The sequence below is a fragment of the Glycine soja genome, chromosome 19, assembly GCF_004193775.1.
Source record: "Glycine soja cultivar W05 chromosome 19, ASM419377v2, whole genome shotgun sequence".
Taxonomy (NCBI): Eukaryota; Viridiplantae; Streptophyta; class Magnoliopsida; order Fabales; family Fabaceae; genus Glycine; species Glycine soja.
The window spans coordinates 48324662-48347141 of record NC_041020.1 but is presented as its reverse complement, the minus strand read 5'-3'; the positions used below and the strand labels follow the sequence as shown (position 1 = coordinate 48347141).

General features: G+C 30.1%; 2 protein-coding genes across 2 annotated transcripts; both read left to right on the top strand.

The window, feature by feature from the left end:
* Nucleotides 1–2145: 2145 nt before the first annotated feature.
* Nucleotides 2146–5880, top strand: LOC114399232 (cell cycle checkpoint control protein RAD9A-like). The gene is made up of 10 exons (XM_028361374.1): nucleotides 2146–2364; nucleotides 2698–2817; nucleotides 2895–3003; nucleotides 3505–3756; nucleotides 3828–3940; nucleotides 4145–4209; nucleotides 4562–4815; nucleotides 4884–5040; nucleotides 5329–5363; nucleotides 5451–5880. Exons 1-10 carry the CDS (start codon nucleotides 2260–2262, stop codon nucleotides 5588–5590), a joined length of 1350 nt encoding a protein of 449 aa, XP_028217175.1. The 5' UTR covers nucleotides 2146–2259; the 3' UTR covers nucleotides 5591–5880.
* A 10634-nt stretch (nucleotides 5881–16514) lies between these two features.
* On the top strand, nucleotides 16515–17247 carry LOC114399221 (protein RALF-like 1). The gene has a single exon (XM_028361357.1). The coding sequence runs from the start codon at nucleotides 16581–16583 to the stop codon at nucleotides 16968–16970; it is 390 nt and encodes a 129-aa protein (XP_028217158.1). The 5' UTR covers nucleotides 16515–16580; the 3' UTR covers nucleotides 16971–17247.
* Nucleotides 17248–22480: the final 5233 nt, after the last annotated feature.

Below are 22480 nucleotides of genomic sequence, written 5' to 3'. Positions count from 1 at the left end.
ATTAGTCATTTGGTTCTTATAATTTCATGATTCTTATTTTCTTTAGTTTCAGTAGTTTGAAAAATGATTTTTTTAGTCCTTATAATTTATATTTTAATTTTTTTTTAGTCCCTATAATTTTGAAAGTGGTCTTTTTAATTCCTATAATTTTATGGTTCTTATTTTTTTTAGTTCTTATAGACTACAACGATTAAATATATCACTTTTAAACTACGAGACTAAAAGAGATAGAGAATTAAAATGTAAATTATAAGGATTAAATAGATCACTTTCAAACTATAGGAATTAAAAATGTAAAAACTATGCTTTAATTATTAATTTATTTATATGAAAGAATTATAAAAGAAACAAAAATCCACCTTCAAAGGGTATCTAGGGCTGATTGTGAAATAGACAAAAGAGAAAAGGTGAAGAGGCATCAAATGCTATATTGATAAGTATCCCGTGTACACAAACCAAATCCGTATTAAATTTCGAATGACACTGAACTGAGATGAAATCATAATTGATTTTTAATAACAAATTTTCATTTTTTTTCCCTTTTTACTCTTTGTTTAATTTAATTTTCAAAATTTCTCTTTATTTATCACTTTAAAACATAGGCACTCCATTGATAATAAAAGTAGTTTGGTTTAATAGATTTATGATTAAATATATTTTTAGTTTGGATAGATAATAAGGTAATGTTTACTTTTAACTCTTTATTTTAGTTTTTTGTTGTAGAAATATGTGTTATGTATAATCCTCATTTTTATAATGAATTAAGAAAGACTAAAATAAAATGATTTTACATGAAAAACAAAGATCACATTGTTCAAACCTCATGTTTACCGGGATTATTAGAATTGTTGCATTCGTATTGTCTATTATGGTATTCCAATGATTCCGTCATGCTACATTAATAGATTAAGAGACGATGATGTTTATAAAATTTTATCATTGACCTGCGATGCAAGACATTTTGTCATTGGAAGAAACACCTGAACACATTTCTAAAATTAAATAAAATAATTTTAAAGACTAAAAATAAATAATTTTATATTTACAAAAACTAAAAGAATTAAGTAAATGTTTATAAGTTTTATCTATTCAACTTCCTCGCATGCAAATTATGGATCACTTGACTTAGGGCCTATTTAGAGTGTTTTTTAGTTATAAGTTTTAAAAAAAATTAAAACAACTGTCATTTCTTAATTTTATCTAATTTTAAATTTTAAATTAAACTTAATTTGAATGTTTCTATCATAGTGTTTTAAAATTACTTACATAGAAAAACGAGTATTAAAATTAATTTAAGGTGCAAGTGGTGACGGGGGAGGTAGTACCATTGTTAAGTGCAAGGAAAATATATTTTTTAAATTAAAAATTAAATTCACATATTTTTTTTTAAATAAATTAAAAGTGTTTTGAAATTAAGTTAAAATATCTTTTAACTCTATTTTTTGTCAAATATATTTTATTTAAAAATTAAAAACTAAAAACTCTCTGCCATCAAGTGAGTCATTAGGCTCTGTTTGGTTGCTTTCATTTTGGATGTATTTGTGATGAAATTTTTTGGGATGTTTGGTTCTAGTAAAAATTAGAGGGGTGAAAGTGGGTAAGGATGAAATGGAATGAAAGTTGGAAGGTGGGGTGTTTGTTACTTATGGAAGAGGATTGAATGTTTTGAAAATTATGTGGGATCCATGAGCTTCAACTTTCATTTTAAATTGAGAAAAAAAAAGGTGAAAGTAAATAAAGAATATGAGATCATACTTAACACAAAAGAGAGAAACAAACAAATGAAAAAAGAAAAAGTTAGAAGAATCTCTTACACACTTTTAATATCAATTTATCTCATAATTGTTATCTCTTCTTATCTATATTTTTATCTATTAAATTACCTTAATTGAACTTTTTTTCCTTTAACATCTTCTTTCATCTCTATCAAACTATTTTATTTTATATTATTTTTCATGTCTTTTGAATCATTTTCATTTTTTTATATTTTTATTCATTTTCACTCTCATCTATCAAATCACATCCTTAAAAGTTAATATGAATATATTTTAATTCAAATCTTTAATTTTATTTAATGTCTTTTCCCTTTCACCCTTATTCATTCCTTTAAACCAGGCATTTCCTCCATCAACGTTGAAGTTAGAATAGTTACTAATTTAAATACTTTAACGGGCATTAGTGAAACACCCGCCAAGGCGCGAACCCTAAATAGGCGCGTTCCTCACCGCGTGTTCACTGTTCAGTGTGTTGTGTCAAACCATGGAGATTTCGTTAAGCGACAACGCTCTAAAAACCTTTGCGCGATGCATCACTTGTCTCGCACGCATCGGAAACGAGCTCGCTATTCAAGTCTATTCCTCCCAGGTAACAATAACATTCCTCTGCAACTCTCGCTTTCTTCATTTCCGTTTCACGATTTCTCAATCCGAACGCAATTTCATTTGACGATTATGCCGAACCAGCTTCAGAGAAACTGAAATTACGCTTTGATTATGGCGCCACTTTACTAATCGGAAAGATATTTTTATTTCTCGTCATTTTCTCTCCGGAGAAGCTTTCTGCACCTCCTTACATTTTAGTTAGGGTTTTGCGTTGTAATTAGTACTTTTAATCGAAATAAGGATTGTCGATTATTGGCTGTTTAGTAGTACTTCACTTATGCACTACTTATTTCTGTTCATTGATTCGTTGTTGCAGCTTCTTTTCCATACTATTAATTCATCACGTTCTGCTTATCAATGCATCGCTCTCAAGCCTGGCTTCTTTGATGCGTATAACGTTTCCGGCAATTCCGTGCAATGCAGTGTGCTTCTGAAGGTGTGAAAAGGCCTTTTCTCGCTTTAATTTAAATGAGGTTTTGAAGTGAACATTTCTTGCCCACGTACTTTGATTAGGCTGTTTGTGCTGTTCTCAGGACACCTATTACGAATATTGACCATTTGACCGTGAGACTGCCTGATCCAGATGCTTCCAAACTGCAGTGGATTTTGGATTGCTATAATGGTAATATGCTTATTTAATATATACTCAATCTTTGGTGGTTGGTCAACAAGGGGAAAGTTATAGTAGTAGCAATTGCTATTGGATTTGGGTTACCATTGGAGACTAATCATTTACTTGTCTTTGAAACAATCTTGATAATGTAGTTGGTTTCTGAATTAAAACTAGTGATATTTTCTACCTGGTAATTGTTATGGCATGTCAACTGCCTCCTTTATTTTGCTGAGCAGCTTAGGGGATTGTTATAGCCCATGACTAAACATAACTCCTTCTATAGAGTTTGAAGTCTGTTGCATATGAAGGTTCTAAAATTCTATAGTAGCAATTTTTCTCTAATGGACTCGATCCTTCTTTGGACTTGAGTATTTATCAATAATTGGATGTCCTATCTACTATATACATGGTGTTAGGCATCTCATCATATATGCTGCTATTGTGTGTGTGCACTTACACATATTTGACCCTATTGTGGATTGAAAAGGATATGTTATTCATTAACTGCAGGTATGAGAAAAACCTATTGGATTACTTGCAATGTAGAACCTGACATACAACACTTGTCCCTTGATAGGCAAAAATTTCCCAGCAACTTTGTTGTGAGCCCTCGAGATCTGAGCAGGTTACTTGCTAATTTTCAGTCATCTCTTCAAGAGATCACTATCATTGCAACAGAACCTTCTTCTCTACCTCTTGATGCTTCAAATGAAATTGGTGGAAAGGCAGTTGAACTTCGAAGTTATATGGACCCAACCAAAGGTAAAGAGGATGCTTTTGTTGGTAGCTTTATTGAAAAATGTATATATTTATGCATGGAGATTTCATGGCAGACAATGATACGTTGCTGCACACCCAACTGTGGATAGATCCTAAAGAAGAATTTTTGCAGTATGTTCATACTGGAGATCCAATAGATGTGACTTTTAGTGTAAAAGAACTGAAGGTATAGTAAGCCAAGCCTTTTGCTTTTAAATTTTTGGCTGACAGAGGTAAGTTTAGCAACTGTTAGAGATTGCAGTCACCTGATATCAGATTTTTTAATTTTTATCATGTTATCTTTCAGAAATTTTGTTATTTTTTCTTTCTTACATTCTAAGGCTAATTAACTTATTGAAACTCACTTGGTATTTTTCTCATCAAACTGCAGGCATTTCTTTCATTTTGTGAGGGCTGTGAAGTTGACCTCCATTTGCATTTTGAGAAAGCTGGCGAGTAAGATGTATTTAGTATCTAAACACAATTTATCCTCAATGGCATGAATTGTCCTATGAATATGAATGCATACCTTCTATTTTAGATTATGGCATTATGCAATATGCAGATTGCTTATTGATCAGTGTACTTATAATAGTTTATTAAATCCCAAATAGAGATAAGGAAATGTGAAAAGTTGCAAAGACATACTTGTCTTGGATTTTACTGTGGAGAAATATGCTACACACACACTGAAATTAAAAGACATATTTTCCTACATTCTGGTTTTACTTTCATGTTAGTATTTTATTGTTTTTATTACTTGCTATTTACCTTAATTCTCTTTTATGATTCTGTGTTTGGCAAGCAGACCTATTCTTATGGCACCTAAATTTGGTTTGGAAGATGGATCTCACTCAAATTTTGATGCCACCCTTGTACTGGCTACCATGTTGATTTCTCAGCTTCATGAGGGGGCTGCCTCAGAACCTCTTGCGGGGGCCACCAGAACACACCCTCATACTGAAGAAAGAAATGCATCTTACATGCAGCAAGAGAACTGCAGAGCAAATGTGTCATCAGAGCTTCCATCTGATCACACCCGTATTTGGTCTGACCTCTCAGGTAATTTCAATATTGAATTGGATGATTTTTTATTGATTGAAATTTTCATTAACCTTTTCATTTTGCAGCAAGTGCATTTAAAAGCATTAGTCCTTTGGAAGAACGGCGGGCACAAGGAGAAACAATTTTGAATGATGATCGGCAAAGAGAAATGCAAAGGATTAGCACAATGCAAATTTCAGGATTAACTTCAGTTCCAGGAAATAATCCCATTGATTCCAATGTGTATCCTTGATGCTATTTTTTGCCCCAATATGTTAGCATTTCTATCACGATTTACTGTCCTCCATGATGCTGTGGCTGCAAATGTTATAATTGCTTTCTTTACATCTGTTACCTGGTTGAATTCTCAGAGAGCATTTACAAAGTATGGGATGCTCAAACCAGACACTAGGTCTAGGAGTGAAACCTTTTATTTGGATTTTAGACTTATTTGCATGTTTAAAACCCTTTAATTTAAAGTAAATTGCTATTTGCATCCTCTGTTAGTCTCTACCTTGACTGATATTCCAGACCAACTGAAAAGGATCATGGACAAGAACCTCAAGGTTAGTTAATTTGACTTGTTAATGATGAGCTTAACAAATGCTGTTGTGGTTCCATTAGCAACCTATATAATTAGTACATTTATCCAGATGCGATGCAAGATAATGGTCAAGCAATTTCACAACATCACCGCAGTAATTGGGTAGATGCTGAAGAGGATGATGAAGATGAACAGGATGAAGATGACCAGTATATTCAGCCAACACCTCCATACTATGAAGAACATTAATTCAGAGAACTCTACTGTAATGGTTCCCCTTTACCTCAGTAATTGCTTGTGGCGATTCTCTTAGGTTGCTTTGTCTCTTGAAGTTTCTTCTAATTGATCCAGTAATCCATCAATTAATATGATTGTGTAAAATAAGAGAAAAATAGAGGAATAATAGAGTGAAAACTGTGTTAGTGCATATAGTGGATGCCTGTTTATATAGGCCTATAGCATTGATTGCACATAAATACAGGATATTTGGTTTCCTGTAAATCAGGGGATTATATGCCTACAAACTACATTTATTACAATATCATTTAGAATATCTTTCAGATTCTCAATACTCCCCCTCAAGTTGAAGCTTACTAAGCTCTCACCTTGTTACAAGAAAATTTTATTCCCAATCAAAAACATAAAACTTGAGTTCCACTAATAGTTTGAAAGACAACTCAAGGATGTTAGTGAAGTTAGGGAATATTGCTAGAAAGAGAGAGCTGGAATATCCATCAGCCTAAGAAAAGCAAGTTCCAACTTTCTTAAAACCAACATTTGGAAGTTTCAAACCAATATTATGAAGACAACTCAAGGATCTTGGTGAAATCAGGGAATATTGCTTGAAAAAGAGAGAGCTGGAAAACAAACAGATTGAATAGCCATAAGTTGCTGAGTTTCTTGTACATATTATATTAAATGCCCATTAGAAACATCTTGTCTTCTGCAGCCATTTCCTTGTGCATATAAACACACATTAATTTGGTAACCCTGTATCATATACATCTTCCCATATTTATGCACCATTGTTGACAAAGTACAATCGCTTAATTTGTACTGAAAGACCTTATTTCTAACCCATAATTAGTCTACCTGGTTAGCTTCCCTTAGAACATATGGATACAGAATATGTTCTTACAAGCATCTGTATTCTCCTATTAGTCTGTTCTTGAATCCCCTATGTACCCCAGAACTCTTACACTAATCAATGGACAAATGGATAATAATTGCATGGTAAAGGACTCAATGATCCAAGTCTTGACCGTTGTAAAAGTATAACACCTGATGATATAGAGAATAAGTTAAAGAAACATGATATGATCCATAAAAGATACATGTGATCCGACAATGGGCACACTATGTCGGGGGATTAGATGAATATGATGTCCAATTTTAACGTAAAATTAAATGGAGCAAACCAATGCTATAAGTTCCTTTCATTATCGACAGACTGATTACTTGTTTATATCTATTCATATTCCATACCCTTGAAATTTAGGATCTACTTTCTCCTTCTCAACAAGTCAAGTGACTTCTCTTGTATCAAGTATCTCAATTTTATTGTTGGTACTACAACTGTTAGTTGGATGTCGCAAATACAGAAGATTGTTGTTTTATCCACTACAGAGATTGAGTATGTTGCAGTAACAGAAGCCACTGAAGAGTTGATATGGCGTCAGGGATTGTTAACGGAGTTGGGATTCGTCTAATACAAAAGTGTTTTGCATAGTGATAGTCAAAGTGCAATACATTTGGCAAAGAATTCAACATTTTAGAACAAAGCACATTGGTCTCCATTATCACTTTATCAGATCTTTGCTTGAGGATGAGATGCTAACATTGAGAAAGATCCAGGGAAGTACAGATATATTAACTAAGGTGGTAACTATTGACAAACTGAAGTTGTGTTCAACTTCAATTGGTTTGTTAGAATAACAAACTGGAGAAGGTTGTTGCATTGATCGAGATATGAAGACAAATTGAAATTAGCCTTCAAGTGGAAAATGGAGGGTATCATTCTTTTATGGAGAAAAAATGGAGAACCATTATATTATTGGGTAGAATAAAATTAAAAAAAAGAGTGAAATGTAAATTATCCATGCATGTATAAATATTACCATGCTATAACTATTATAATCAATTCCAATAAGGAAAAAATAGAAAGAGAACATTAGTGAGAGAAAATAATATTTATATTTTCAGAAAGTAATTGGGTTGTGAGTTAAGTGTTTTGTAAACACCTATTATATATTCTTTTCTTTCAATAAAAGATTTGCTGCAATATGAAGACGTAGGTATAATTGACTGAACTTGGTTATCAATTTTGTGTATGATTATTTCACATTTATTTTATTTCTCACAAATCTAATTATAAGAAATTTGTTTTCCCAACAGTTATATTATATTTGAATATCAAACATTTTTTGCAAAATTTGTTGTGAGGAGGTCGACTTAATCACTTCAACGGTTCATATCAATTACCAAGTTTCAGAAAATCGTAAATTTGAGTTTGTTTTCTTTCTATTCAAATCTTCCTTTGACTCTTTATGTCCTCTAGTAATATACTGTTCGTTAACCAAGAAAAAACACACCTTTTTGTTTAATTTAATCTTATATTTGATCAAATTTATTAATGCAAAAAACTAAGACCTAACGTAAATTGATACAAGTAATTAAGGTACCGAAACAAACTCCTATATTCTCAATAGATGTACCCTAAATTTTTGCTTGGTAGGCAACATTCCTTGAGAATTTTTTTTAAAAAAAAAACGTGGGAATTAGCAGAACACTTAACTTATTATATTAACATATGGTGGACTAATTTTAATGATGTTCCTTAGTTTTAGGGATTATTTTAAATTTTTAATAATTTTAAAAATCAATTTGATAATAGTTACAATTGCAGGGAATAAGGAGATAATTTGTTCTACATAATCACTTAATAAAAGTATTTCAATTAAATGATCATTGTAAACAATTGTTTTGTGTAATTATATAGTCTTTGAATATAAATGAATATAACATTGATTGTGACTTGGGACTTGTGAGGGGGTCTCTAAGTAAAGCGATGATTGCCGTCCCAGTCCCGTGTCCCCGTTCAGTGAATGAATCAAAGCGTAGTGATTAAAAAATTATAAAGAATACTGTGATTAGAGGTTTGCGTCCAATTGTAGTTTGTTGGATAGAGGGGACGTTTCCCTCAAATAAAATAATCACTGATTATTGACCTAAAAACACCATTACTTAAGTATTTAATCATCCTTGTACAAAAAAAAGGAGTATTTCATTATCTGATTTCATTTCATCAGATGGCAGCTGGAGCTTGGAGTAGCTTTGGAACGCGTAAACACCGTCTGGCCAGAGATGTAATGCGGGTCCCAACGACTCTCCTCTTTGTCTCTTTGCAGTTGGCACTTCGTAGATTGGCTGGTGAGGTTAAACTTTTTATTCTTTTAAAGTATTCCGAGTTTTTTTTTTATTCTTGAAAAAATTAAAAGTATTTCAGCATATACATGCAATGTATTTATTTAATTATGGAGAAAACACACTGAATAATAATATTTTTTTATTTACTTAAATAATAAATTTAAAACAGAAATAATGATTTTAAGAAATATGTTTTAAAAACCTTTTATTTCTTTTTTTAAAACTTAAGTTACTTTTTTTTTTCTCTCAATTCCTACAATCAGAAGATATCAATGGTTTCTTTTGGAACAATTTAATTAAGTTATAGAGCTTCACGTCAGTTAATAATATCAACTTTAATGAAAGATGATATTATAAAATTTGTAAAAATATTTCAAATATATATATATATATATATATATATATATATATATATATATATATATATATATGCTGATGGGTTATATGGTTATATATTATTGGTGTAAAAAAATTTACATCATTAATTAATAAAAAATTATAGTTTGTATGATTTTTAAATAGTTATTATAAAAATTAATGAATTTATTATATATAATCATTTATGATTGAGTGATGTTATAAAACTGTTTTATACTTATAATGTATGATCTATTTTTTTATTTTAAAACTCAAATAAATAAAGAAAATAAACGTGTAACACAAAACCTTAAGGTAATGCTTTTGTAGAAGGTGGAGATCTTTATTTTTTTTATAATGTTTTTTCTGAAAAAAGCGAGACAAGTTTTATCTTTATCTCCTTAAGTAGTTGACTAAACCAAAGTCATTATTCAACTAAACTGTCTTTGATTTCAAAATGCATAAACACTTGGGTGACAAGTAGGAAGAACTACGAGTTTTAATAAAGTTTTGAATCGGACATACCCGATGGAATTTAAATAAATAAAATTTGGATTCAATTGTGTATTGAGTTAACTCAAAGCAATAAGACCAAGGGGGTCTATGAATAAGTTGGCTGAGCAGTAAAATCAATCTCTAAGAATAAAAAAAATCAATGCGTACAAGTTAATGTGTAATATGATTTTTTTAATTTTATAATTTTTTAAATAAATGAAATGTATCAATACAAACTTATTCTGCCTGTATTTGAGTTAATTAAAAAAAAGTGAAGAATCTAATTAAAAAATTTAACTTAAACTCAATTAATCAATTAATTCAGGTATTTTTCTTTTAAAACCTGATCAATCCATATGCAAGTGTAACGAGGGAAGAGGAAGAAGTAAAAGTAATTCAACAAATAGCATGGAAGTAGAAAATTAGAAAAAGAGAAATATAATGATTTACATAAGGTATAAATAATTAGGACATTATTTGGTGCGTCCAAATAAAAAAAAAAACTAACGATTAATATTTATCAATAAAGAAATACAAAGAAAGGTACAATTAAATATAAAAAATAATAAAATAAGAAATGTTACTCTTAAATATTATTCTTTCCTGTAACGATACCTTTACCCTATAGGTCTTTACTTCTTTTTGTTCTCTTTTAATTAGAAAAAGCCTGATGTAGGCTCATTATCAACAAAAATGTTCACGCCCCTTTCAAAAATGATGATCAACAGAATTGTTGTTACTAGACCAAGAACTCAAAAAAAAAAAGTACCTGTCGCTTTCAAAAATGGTGACGGAGTTGATGTTATCACACCAAGAACTCTAGAGAGATTTTCTTCATAATGCGTAGCTCAGTCTTACAACCCAATAGTATTTTTTTCACATGGTAAATAGAACATTAAGACACACAGCACAGAAAAAAGCGAACCTTTTTAAGCAGTGTTTTTTTTTTTACTTGTATTTGTTTTCTCTTGTGGCATAAATAAAAGTATTAAGATGAATGTGTTGGTCATAAAAAAAATTATATGAAATTATTGTATACAAAGAGATATTGATGTAGCATTAATCAAGAAAAAGATCATAGAAAAATTAGTTAAGGTGAACAACTACGAAAAGGCTCACAAGAAGCACCATTAAACTGCATGAGTTTTAGTTTTGTGAAAAGAGACCAACAAAGACAATTAAAAAGACGGTTAACAGAGATCTAATGATAATAATATTTTTGAAAATATAGCCTTTGACGAAACCAACTCTTATGATGTATTTAATCTTAGTGGGTAAGTGCGATAAGGTTTTGTTGTTGTTATATGTCTAACATGTAACTTTAACCTCTCAACTATATTTTAACACCTTGATTTTTTTGAATTGTTATTATGAAGTCCTTTTATCCTATTTTTCACATAAAACCCCCATGTTGTCTTTTTTCTATTCAAGGAATTGGAGATTTAGAATATATATTTTAAATAAAAGTGATTTGTAAAATGATGAACATAAAATTTTGATAAAACTTAAGAAGATTTTATAGAGTGTAAGGCTATGGTAATGAAGAATAAAAAATTGAATTTTTTTTATATGAAATATGATATCCTTTGGGATTCTTAACACTATTGTGATGCCTCTGTATGCTGGCCTTCTATAAAAAAATAATATTTTCATTTGTGAAGTTTAAGTAAAGTTAAATTTAAAATAGTTTAAAAAAATTAATTTTGAATTATTTGAAGAAAAAATAGTTTAAAAAGTTTGGGTAAAAGAAAACTAATGAAATGACTTTTTTTTCTGGAACGGCAACTAATGAAATAACTTGAATATAACAATTTAAAAATGGAAGACTAGATCGTAATAATGAAAAAAACAGAAGGACTGGTTTCCTGCACACTTGTGGCAGAGATCTAGCCTAAAATAAAGAATTCAAATTCCTTGGACTCAGATTCACAAATGTCTAAATCAGACATTCTAGTATGTCACTGAAGTATTAGAGAAATACAAATCAATGATATTTAGCATGATAAAGCTGTTTGATAAGTGGATCTATAGAGTGGTTGGTACTTGGTAGTAATGTTGCCAATTTCTTCTACTAAAATGCAAGTGCTTTTTTGTCACTGAGAAACTTAAACAAGCTTGCCAATTTCCTACTCGGCACAAATCCGGTGTGCTTTATATTTCTCAGGAATGTTATTATACAAGTGACTGAATTTCAGATATCACCGTACTATCAGAGAGGGAAAAGTTCAATGATGTGTATGTAGGTCAGAGTTCCAATATAAAAGACTGGTATGTGGTCGTTTTTTCTGGTAAACTTTCTGATTCATAAACTGAGGAGCCACCATTGGACAACAAGGGGCTGATTTTGGTGCCACTTGCAATCAATCCACATTATACCTAGACAACTTTGTGCCTTGATGCTCACTTTCTGTCTTTATCTCTTCTACTACATAGACACTTTCAACCAAAGTTGAAGTTGAACTAATAACAACCCTCTCTTATAATACCAAAATATCTATGTTATGCATGGTTGCAATTAAACGATAAGGCTAAGTATTATATTCAATAGATATAACTTCCAAGGCTATTTCCCCCCATTAGGAACCATGTTCCCCTTCCCGAAAATTTCTCCTCTTCCTGAAAATTTCTCATAGCACGCAAAAGACGAGGACAAATATAAAAACGATATTGAAATAAAGTTAAACTCTAATCAATATCAATACAAAAGTAAAAGTTTGATACGGTCCAAATCTTAATTAAGTAATTAGCAAGTTGGCACCGAAAAGGGAAAAAGGATTGAATTGCATTATATAGTTTTCCATTGCATGCAAACTATATAATATTTGTATCTTTTTCAAAAGCAATAGACAACCTAAGAATAGCTACAGCTAATTAGAGTTCTATTTGAATATGAAATTCTCTTTTTAATACTATTTGTTATACATGATGCATTATACATCTTTGATGACCCTATATACATACTGAAATGAGGCATAAGGTGGGAGGCAGAGCAGAAAAGAAAAATAGCATAAACATTATGAATTTGCAAGAGATGAGGCCAGGCATGCCATACCCTGGAGGGTGTTACTTGTTAGGGATCGAAATCCCTGCAGTAAGAGCGTTTCTATGTTCATGCATTCAGCTAATTGGATTCGTTAGATGAAAGATCAAATAACTCATATTTTATCTCAACAATTTCAACTTAAAATATGTTTTGGAAATGTGAACCATCTAATCTCATCTAATAATTCATTCAAAATGTGTGAACGTGTGAAAAGATAACGTACTCTGGTTATTGGAATATTGGACCAAACCTAAGAGTGGAATTATCTACCAAAAAAAACTTGAGAGAAAAGTTGAATACTTCCTTTCCTTTCTCCTCCTTGTCTCCGAGAATAATTTGTTAAACATGACTTACATTTTGTCAACAAACAACAACAACAATTTTTAAGAAATATGGTTGAATTGTTTTATATATTTTTTTCAGAATGTTTTGAGAATTTTTTAAATGGAAAATGTAATAAGCTTCTAATAGATATAACTTTGTAATTTATTGATAAACTAAAAAATTTAGAAAATAAAAGATTAAATCAATTATTTTATGATCAAAATAGTATGATATGATAACTTTATTCCTCAAGTTTGTAGTTAAGATCAATTTTCAAATCTGTATATCTATTGAGAAACAGAAGTTCTTTAAAAAAAAAAGCCAGTATATTAGACGCTAACTTGGAAAAGAAACCTATTTTATGATGAATGAACATCCACAAACTAAAAAATATTGTTAACTTTCTTTATTGCACATATCAAATATAGATTATTCAAATATCATACACAAAAAACTGCAAACGATAAAATATGAGATGCTCTGGTAATCTCAAGTCGTAGTAATTTTTTGACTTGACTCTGTTCCCACCTTCTCCTCAACTCTACACTTGTATTATTCAATTATTAATTAGTTATCCTCTATGCTTTCTGACTTTTATATATCTAAATCCTTGTGTGAGAAACTTAGCTGTTATCCATCATTGAATTATAGTGAACAAGTTTTCAATACTTCATCATCCCGGAAAAACCTTGCCTGTTATTCATTAAAAATAGACATTCTTAAAAAATCATATGTAAAGGAGGACACTTCACAACATTTAAAAAATAGGAGTAGCAGGTGAATATAAAACTAATACATACATCATACAATATGGCTGCGGTTAGAAATACCTGCTTTATATGTCGCACGTGGTGCTTTATATGTAAGTGGAACTTTTTTATCAGATGTTTTTATAAATATAATCGTAAGACTTACTTTTAGATAAAGGTAATCATTAGGTAAAAGTATAAAACTTAGAGTTTAATAACTATATTGGTAATTGCTATTCGTGAGTACTACATGCATCGCAAATAGGATAAAAAGTAGTAATGTATTTTTAATTTATGTTTTTTTTTGTGAGATTTGTAAATAATTTATTTTTGTGTGAATTATGCAGTGAAAATTTCATTTAGATGATTAATGTTTAACTTATTTAGATTTTTAGACTAAAGAAGAGAAGATTTTGAAATGTTGCTGAAGGGCTCGCTCAGCGAGCCAGATTGACTAGGCAAGACTTATTTTTTTAGTGAGGAAGTCAGCTCGCTAAGCAAGTACGAAACCCTAGAAGAATGTTGAGTCAGAGAACAGCACGCTTAGCGCGTAGCCAGTCTGTCTAGCAAGGATTTTGTCTCTTTTCGAGTTTAGCGCGTTCAATCCCGCTTAGTGCCCAGCCACTAACTCTCGCTCAGGGAGACATGCTCATAGAGCACGCCTTCGTAAGCTGAAAATCCCAAAAGTCTTTAAAAACTAAGAGAGGATGGGAAATGAAGCATTAAACAATGTGTAAAGGAAGGAACAAGACACCAAGGCTGAAAGAAGACATTTTTTTTTCACATTTTGTACTTCACCATTTCATTCCTACATCATTTTCATCCTTGTATTGAGTCATCCTTGTTAATGGAGGGCTAGACATTTCATTGTAAGGGAATTTTTTCACTAAGCACTCTTGAGGTAAAAACTCTAACTATTTATTTAATATTATTGCTAGTGTTCTCTACTTCTATATGTGTTTAGTTTTCATATTTGTGACTTGATCACCCATTTATATATTTTGTTAGGCTTTGAGTATTGGAAAATGCTTTTAGTCCTTAGAACTTGGTAGAGCAGCTAGAGGCCTGCATTTCTATGAATGATGTGTAGTAATCTAGTAAATATTGCATTTTTTGTGTAATGAGCTCGCTTAGAATAAGTTTGTTGAGGAATAAAGAATGAAACTAGAAGGACTAGGCTCTTTCATGTTAGGAATTAACGCTGCAAAGAACATTGGAGCAAATATTAAATAGAGAAAAACTTATTTAGTTACATCAAGAGAAAATTCAATAGAATACTCCCCAACATATTCATCTTGATATTTGTTCTATTATACAATTCTACTTTTGTTTTATCATGTATTTTTAAGTTTAGAAAAATTAATTCAGGAATTTGAAATAGAATGAGTTATTTCACTACAATTAAAATTGTTTACAAATTGAATATGCGTCATCAAAGTATAACAAATTTTTTGTAGACACAATACTTACTGTTTTAATTACTATTTGAACGAATTAATGAACTTGTGAATCGTATTAACATATATATTGTTAGTAGGAAACTTTTCACATTATTAATTGTAGGAGTAAATAATTTTTTATATGACTTTTAAGATAGCTTTAATTATATTTGTCAGTTTATAATTAAACAGTAATGTAAAAAAATATACTATCAGCCCAGAAAAGAAATACAATAAATATTTATTAATGCACCACTCGCATATTCTTTGCCTTCCTCCACTCTGTCCATGTCTTTAATCAAACATTTTATGAAAGGTATCTTCCATTAAGATTGAATTTTCCAAATTCATGCAGAATTCTTGTCGTCTATTCTTCTATAAACAGTTTTAATGGTGAAACATGTATCATTTATTTTTAATAATTTTTGTTGCTAAGTTGATAATTTAATGCCTTTAATCAAATTAAAAAACAATATGTTCCTGATGGACTACACATTGTAATGATTAGCAATTATGAAACAACAAATATTTTGCTAATATTATTTAAATACACCAACGTTTTTTAGGATAAATTATACTTAAACCCCGATAAATGACTTCAATAAAAGTTTGCCGTCGACTTTGTTACTGTGGATTTTTATTAAGTATTTATTAGGATAAGTTATCTTTTATGTTATTAGAATAAAAATAGTGCTTTGTTTGGTTAGAAGTAAAATTACAGAGGGACATGAGGATTTGTATTTGAATAGAAACTTCGCAGCTTACTTTAGATGGTACAATTTTAAAATTAATTTTGTATTGAGTATAATTGATGTTAAGAAAAAAATAATTATTGTTTTTTTATAGTTTTTTTCATAGAATTTAAATATGAAACCAAGCACTTCATGATTATTTTTTTGTTAGTTAAATTTTACTATAATATAATTTGATGTCTCTATATAAAAGTATTAAGTATTTTTTTAATGTACAATGAAAATAATAAGGTTTGAATTAAAAAAATTATTCAAATTATTTAAATTGCTTGTCATTAGATCGATTTTAACGAGTTTTGTTAATAACAATCCTAGTGAGTTAATTGATATCAAATATTAAAAAATTATTATATCCGTATTATTTAATAAATTTCAATAAAAATAAGAAATTAACTTTATTTTTTTTATAAATATTCATGAAAATGATTATGGATATTTTTGAAGGAATATGGAATGAACTTTCTTTAAGCATCAATTAATTTGAAATTTTACACATTTAATTTCTCTTATGGGAATGGCAGGAATGTAAATAAAGGGTAATCGAGTGTCATTATGTAACGCAGGGGTCTTTTAAAACTGGTTGCAAATAATGCTGCCGTTACTCTGCAAAACCAAAGCAAGAAGGAACATTGTAATCGTAAGCTCCGAAGCTTCATGATATTCCAACAACCTTCAAAGACAGAGAAGAAAGAAGAAAACAACCTCAACAAACAAACATCAATGGCAAACACGTATTCGTGGCTCTTCCTCGCGATTTGTGCCACCCTCTTGCTTCTTCTGTCTTCGTCGCCGACAGCGGACGCGGGAGCGCTGGGCATGGAAATGACATGGATACCCTCCATGCCCATGGAAGAGGAGTTCCAGCTGGACAGCGAGATCAGCCGGCGCATCTTAGCCACGACCAAGTACATCAGCTACGGTGCGCTGCAGAGGAACACTGTCCCCTGCTCTCGCCGCGGAGCCTCCTACTACAATTGCCAGCCTGGCGCCCAGGCCAACCCTTACAGCCGTGGCTGCAGTGCCATCACCAGGTGCAGGAGCTAAATTTATTATTTTCTATTTTTTTTTTTAAAATTTTCATATTCGGGTTTCATTGTATACATGACCAAGATTCAATGTTTATGTATTATTGTCCTGTTGCCGATAAATAATTGTCGAATCAATGACAGTGATTCATCATTTTATTTCTTATTTTGGCTTTTTAAAATAAGGAGGTGTACTTAGAATAAAGTGCACTTATATTGTTGATTTTCTGAACAACTGAATATGCATGTAACAAAATCTTTTGTTCTAAAGGAACCAAATCTTTTATTTTTAGGTAGATTATAACTTATACACCACAGTTCTTTGTATTTATAGTATTTTTGTTATTATTAAAACTAACAAAATGTTCAGCACTATGGGTTTTAAGTTAAAATTTCAATTTTGATCGAAGAACCTTACCAGAAACAATTAAACAACTCTTTGAAGTTTTATTATCCTGTAGAAATATAAAAACTGTCCAGCAAAAACCCATGTATCAATATTGTACACTAACTTTTTTTGTCATGCATTTTCTGTCCCTTCTTTTATATTTTGCATTTATTTTTCCAAATTGAAATTTCATTGCCCGTGATTTGCATGGGTTCAGTGTTCTAGTTTCATTTAATGCTTAATTCTTTGCTGTAAGAGCTAGCCAAGGCATAATGCTTTAATTACTTTCCACGCTTGCCTATATGGAGTTGTTGTAAATTGACTTTTTAATTGAATTTTACGAGGACCAGCGTTGTATGAGATTTTGTTGGGCGTGGAAATTTATTTTTTTTCATAATCGAAGTGCAAGCTTTAAATTTGGGAAGATGCAAATTTGATTAATTTTGGGTGCCTTAAGGTGAAACAAAATAGCTAAATATAAGGTATCGGTGAGATAAAGTTTTAGTCCTCATTATCTGAGATTCATGGAATTATTACTATTCGTTACGCTAGTTTTTTTATTAAACACGTTAGATCTTTCTCAAGACTGATGAGAATACAAACACGGAAGATACAAAGTTGGGTGGAGTGAATGAATAGATTAATGGCAAAAGGCCAAGTTGCCGGCACAGAGAGTTTTTTTGTATAATGTATAAAAAACTTAAATTCCCCACCATTTACATATTTTTTTATGGTTGGGTTGTTAACGATGGGTTCCATCACATTCTATGTTCTAACACTGTCCAAATTAAAGATAATAGTGGTCCCTTTGCCAAAACCATAGGTTTATACACCCAGGCCCCACAAATTATATCGGTATCTTTTTTCAAAAATACCAAGTATGCAGTTAGATTATGATAGCCTTTCCATGTAGTAGAAGCTTTTATAATAAGTACTCCATTCCTCATGGAGATTGAGGGGACCAAAGTAATTAGTGACAGTCCTGGCACTGTTAATGTGAAAGGTCAATAATTTGGTATAGTAATTTTCATTATTTATTGTTCGCATAAATTTCTCAATTCTCAGACACCAAACCAACCTAACATATGGTGAATACTACATGACATGACTGGTACGGGTATGGTCAATAAACAGTGGGGGAAAGTGAAGATACCCTCCACTCCTACATCAATAATGACGAAGGCTAACAATACTTTTTTTTATAATTAATTTCAATTAATAGAAAAGATCCGTTTGGTGACATTTCCTCCTACTTAATTAACTTCAAAAAGAATTTGTCATAATCACGCGCCTTTAATTATTAGTGGTTAAAGGTCATTAATTATTCTATCAATCGGCTCCCTTTTCACTTAGTCTAAAGTTCGAAATGTGTTGGATTAGAAGTCTCTCTTTGACTCGGATATTAATACTACTTTAAATAAGATCAAACAAATTTACACTTTAAGTTTCTCATTAAAAATATATTTACTATTAGTATTTATAAGTTAACAAATATGTTATATATTAATAAAAAAAAGTCACATATATTAACAAAAAGATTAACATATTTATAATATTTTCTTTTAAATTTTCTTTAGTCTCATTCATGTTGTACCAGGCTGATCGGAAGTATAGTAATTTTCCAAGTCTGGAAAACAAATTGAATAAAGAAGGATGGTTAAACAGGAGTATCAATCTAAGATGACCGGCCGGGGGGGTCAATGTCTCGTTTGTTTTATACTGAAAATTTCTGGTACGGTCACCTCACACGTTTTCAATATAGAATCCGTAATATTTAAATTTCATCACTAAACTAATTCTATCAAAAATAATTTTAATTGGATTTAAAAAATAAAAAAAGACACTCAAATCATTTTTGCCTTTGGTCGTCACATTCACATAACCAAGACATATTGGTAGTCATTTTCTGGTAATCTTACGCGTTGGAAAGGTGAAGCTCAATTGTAGACTTGTAGGAACTACTAGGCCATAACTTTTTTTTTTTTATGCTTTCAGAAAATGGAGCAATTTCCACCCGTCACGTTATAGCCTTTTTAGGGGGACCAAGGTTGTTAATGTAAATTTTTTATGTCACTGTGCCCTTGTATATATAAAGTTATTAAAGATAAAATAAAGAATATCATTCTAAGAAAATCAACGATCAATATTTAAAAAATATATATATATTATCTATTAATTTTTCATTTGTGATTATAATCAATTACTTTATCTTCTAAAATAAGTTGTTCACTTTAATAATTTTGTTTGATTTTTGAAATAAAGTGGGAGGAAGGAGAGTGAAAGAATAAAAAGTGAGATAAATGTTAGGTTATTTAGTAGGAGAGAAAATTAAAGGAAATAAAAGTATAAATTTTCCTTTCTCTTACTTGACTGTGAAGAGAGTAGAAGAAAAGAATATATATATATATATATATATATATATATATATATATATATATATATATATATATATATATATATATAAGTGCATAACAATAAAAAAATAGTATTTTACTTTGAAAAAAATAACTTTAAGTTTTTTTCCAACTAAAATGGGGAGAACACATAAACAACTTAAAGTTGGATATAATTTAGTCATGTTCTTATGGATAACAAAAAAAAAAGTTTAGTTATGTTCTTATAAATTGTCTTGTTACTTGTTGGTAGTCCTTATGATTTATGTAAAAAAATAAAAAATAAATGTAGTACTTCTGATTCTGAATATTAAGAAAATTGTATGAATTCATTTTCTTTAAAAGTTGACAATATTAAATTCTTTCTTGTCTCCATTCTATTACATATATGGGTGAACGTATTCCGCATTTATGTAATTCCTCAATTCTCATACATATATGGCGCTCTAAGCGGGAGCAACTTGAAATTAAATTAGACCAGCAAAAATCCAAGTGTTAAATATAGGTTATCATACGTCTAGTTAGGCTTAATCTACTTTTATTTTATTTTGTATTTTTGGAATTTTTTTCCAATTATATCATTTACACTTTTAGAACAGCATGCCCAATTTAAAAAGATGAATTAGATTATGAATTTTTTACTTGTGTATGCTATGTTGCATGTAGAGGTATATTTCGAGTTTAAAACAATACAAATTAATCTGTTATAATATTTGCTTGATGATGGACATGTTTGTATTACTTTGGTGGTTGTAACTTCTTGTAATAACTATTCTTTTATATTAATATAATATTCTTTTTGCTGTGCAAAAAATATATACAAATTAATCTAGAAGTTGTAACAGAGTCTAGGATACAAGACGGTAGAGGCCCAGCAACTTAGGCTCTGTTAGGTTAAAAAAAAAGTCTGTTCGGGGGAATCTTAGAGCCCAATTTATGTAATTGGATCAAGCAGCCATGTTGTAGTGGGCTGGTCCCCAACGTTGGTATTATTACATGAGAAAATCTATTTTTCATTTTAGAGTGGAAAATTGGAAATGAAGACAAATTATCGCTCCATAAAAACATGGAAGCAAACTTCGGCTGAAAATTTTAGATGGGAAAAATGATAATTTTCTCCTTAACTTTTGAAGTTTTCTTTAAGATTGCCTACTTTAATATGTAATCCACCCTAAATCCCTAAACAAAGACGGAGATTAGACACTAAAAATAATGGAAAATAATTTAGACATATTAGAGTTTGATAAGAATAAATATTCTTTTTACAACATTCCTTTGATTCAACATAAGTTCATGAATCCTAACGAATCAAGTAACTCATCAATCTTTATATCGTGAAATCAAGATCTTTATAGATGAATAACATATTCAATGTTAATTTTCTTAGAAAGATGATATCAATTTCATATTAATTTCCTTTATAACAGATTATTTTTCGAGGGCATGAATGTCAATTAAGATAATTCAAAAACCTCCAAACATTTCATTGATAATCTAATGGTCATTCATTTTAAACATCTTATATTATTTTTCAAAAGGTTTATATATATTTTTTTTCTTTTTGACACTGGTTGTTCCTTCATAAGTGAGAGCAATAATGTCTCACATCTACATAATAGTTTTGTAGCAAAATACTTTGTTTTATTGAGTCACAGTCAAGACAACTAATAAAGTAATCTACCTTGACAATGAGTTGCTTCTTGTTTACATTTTCCTAAGTCTATTATGGAACAAAAGTTTCATTCTCAATTTTTGAATGCTTAAAATTCTCCATTTATTATAACTCAACAAGGATTATAATATTATAATATATGGATTTAATGGGCATCTACAACATTTGGTCTTGCCTGTAGGGATAATTATCTAAAAAGAAAAAAGGTTTGGAGCCTTATGACTAAAGTTCCTTAAGTTGTGAGCTATTATTATACATTTGTCATATTGAATTGTAAATTTTTCTTATCTAACACCAAGAAATGCTCACCTTTAGAGGTTGAGCTTTGATACCTAATCCTAAAAATAGGATAACAAAGATAGAGGGAGATTGAATTATGTTTTTTAAGAATTGTTTGACAATTTTTTTTTAGCAAACTCATCTAACCAAAAAGACGAAACAAGTTTACAAACCATACAATGTTTTAAGATAAACATGAGGAACTTTAGCTATAAGCTATTATTCTACATTTGACATGTTGAATTGCAAATTTTTCTTCTCTAACATGATGAAGCGCTCACCTTTAGAGATTGAACTTTGATATCTTGTTGTAAAAATAAGATAACAAAGAAAGAGGAAATTGGATTATGTTTTTTAAGATTTGTTTGACAACTTTATAAAAAACTCATTTAACCATAAAGACGAAACAAGTTTGCAAATCATATAACATTTTAAGACAAATCTAAGGTATCGTTCCATGAATTTAATTTTATCAAAATTTATTGTTGAAATCAATTTTTTTTTATCACATTTCACTCTCTTAATGTTAGTAAGTATAATCAATATAAAAGGAAAAAAAAAAACACAAAGATTTGTACTTATTCATCCTACTTAAAATTACATTCAATCTTTCACAACAATCAAAATTTTCATTGGCACTGCTTTATAGGAACATTGTACAAATATTATTTTACAATTATTTAAGTCTATTTGGAAGGACCAAAAGAAAAAACCAAATATATTTAGATGAAGTAAAACAAAAATCACGTAACGCAACATATGACTTATAATGTGTTTAAATGGTTACCTAAATTGAT

What these genes read in the sequence shown, in the direction of transcription:
- LOC114399232 (XM_028361374.1), top strand. Translation starts at nt 2,260, where the DNA reads ATGGAGATTTCGTTAAGCGACAACGCTCTAAAAACCTTTGCGCGATGC. An exon ending in TTATATGGACCCAACCAAAG is followed by an intron (nt 3,757 to 3,827) that starts GTAAAGAGGATG and finishes ATTTCATGGCAG; the next exon opens with ACAATGATACGTTGCTGCAC. An exon ending in TCATGGACAAGAACCTCAAG is followed by an intron (nt 5,364 to 5,450) that starts GTTAGTTAATTT and finishes ACATTTATCCAG; the next exon opens with ATGCGATGCAAGATAATGGT.
- LOC114399221 (XM_028361357.1), top strand. Translation starts at nt 16,581, where the DNA reads ATGATATTCCAACAACCTTCAAAGACAGAGAAGAAAGAAGAAAACAAC.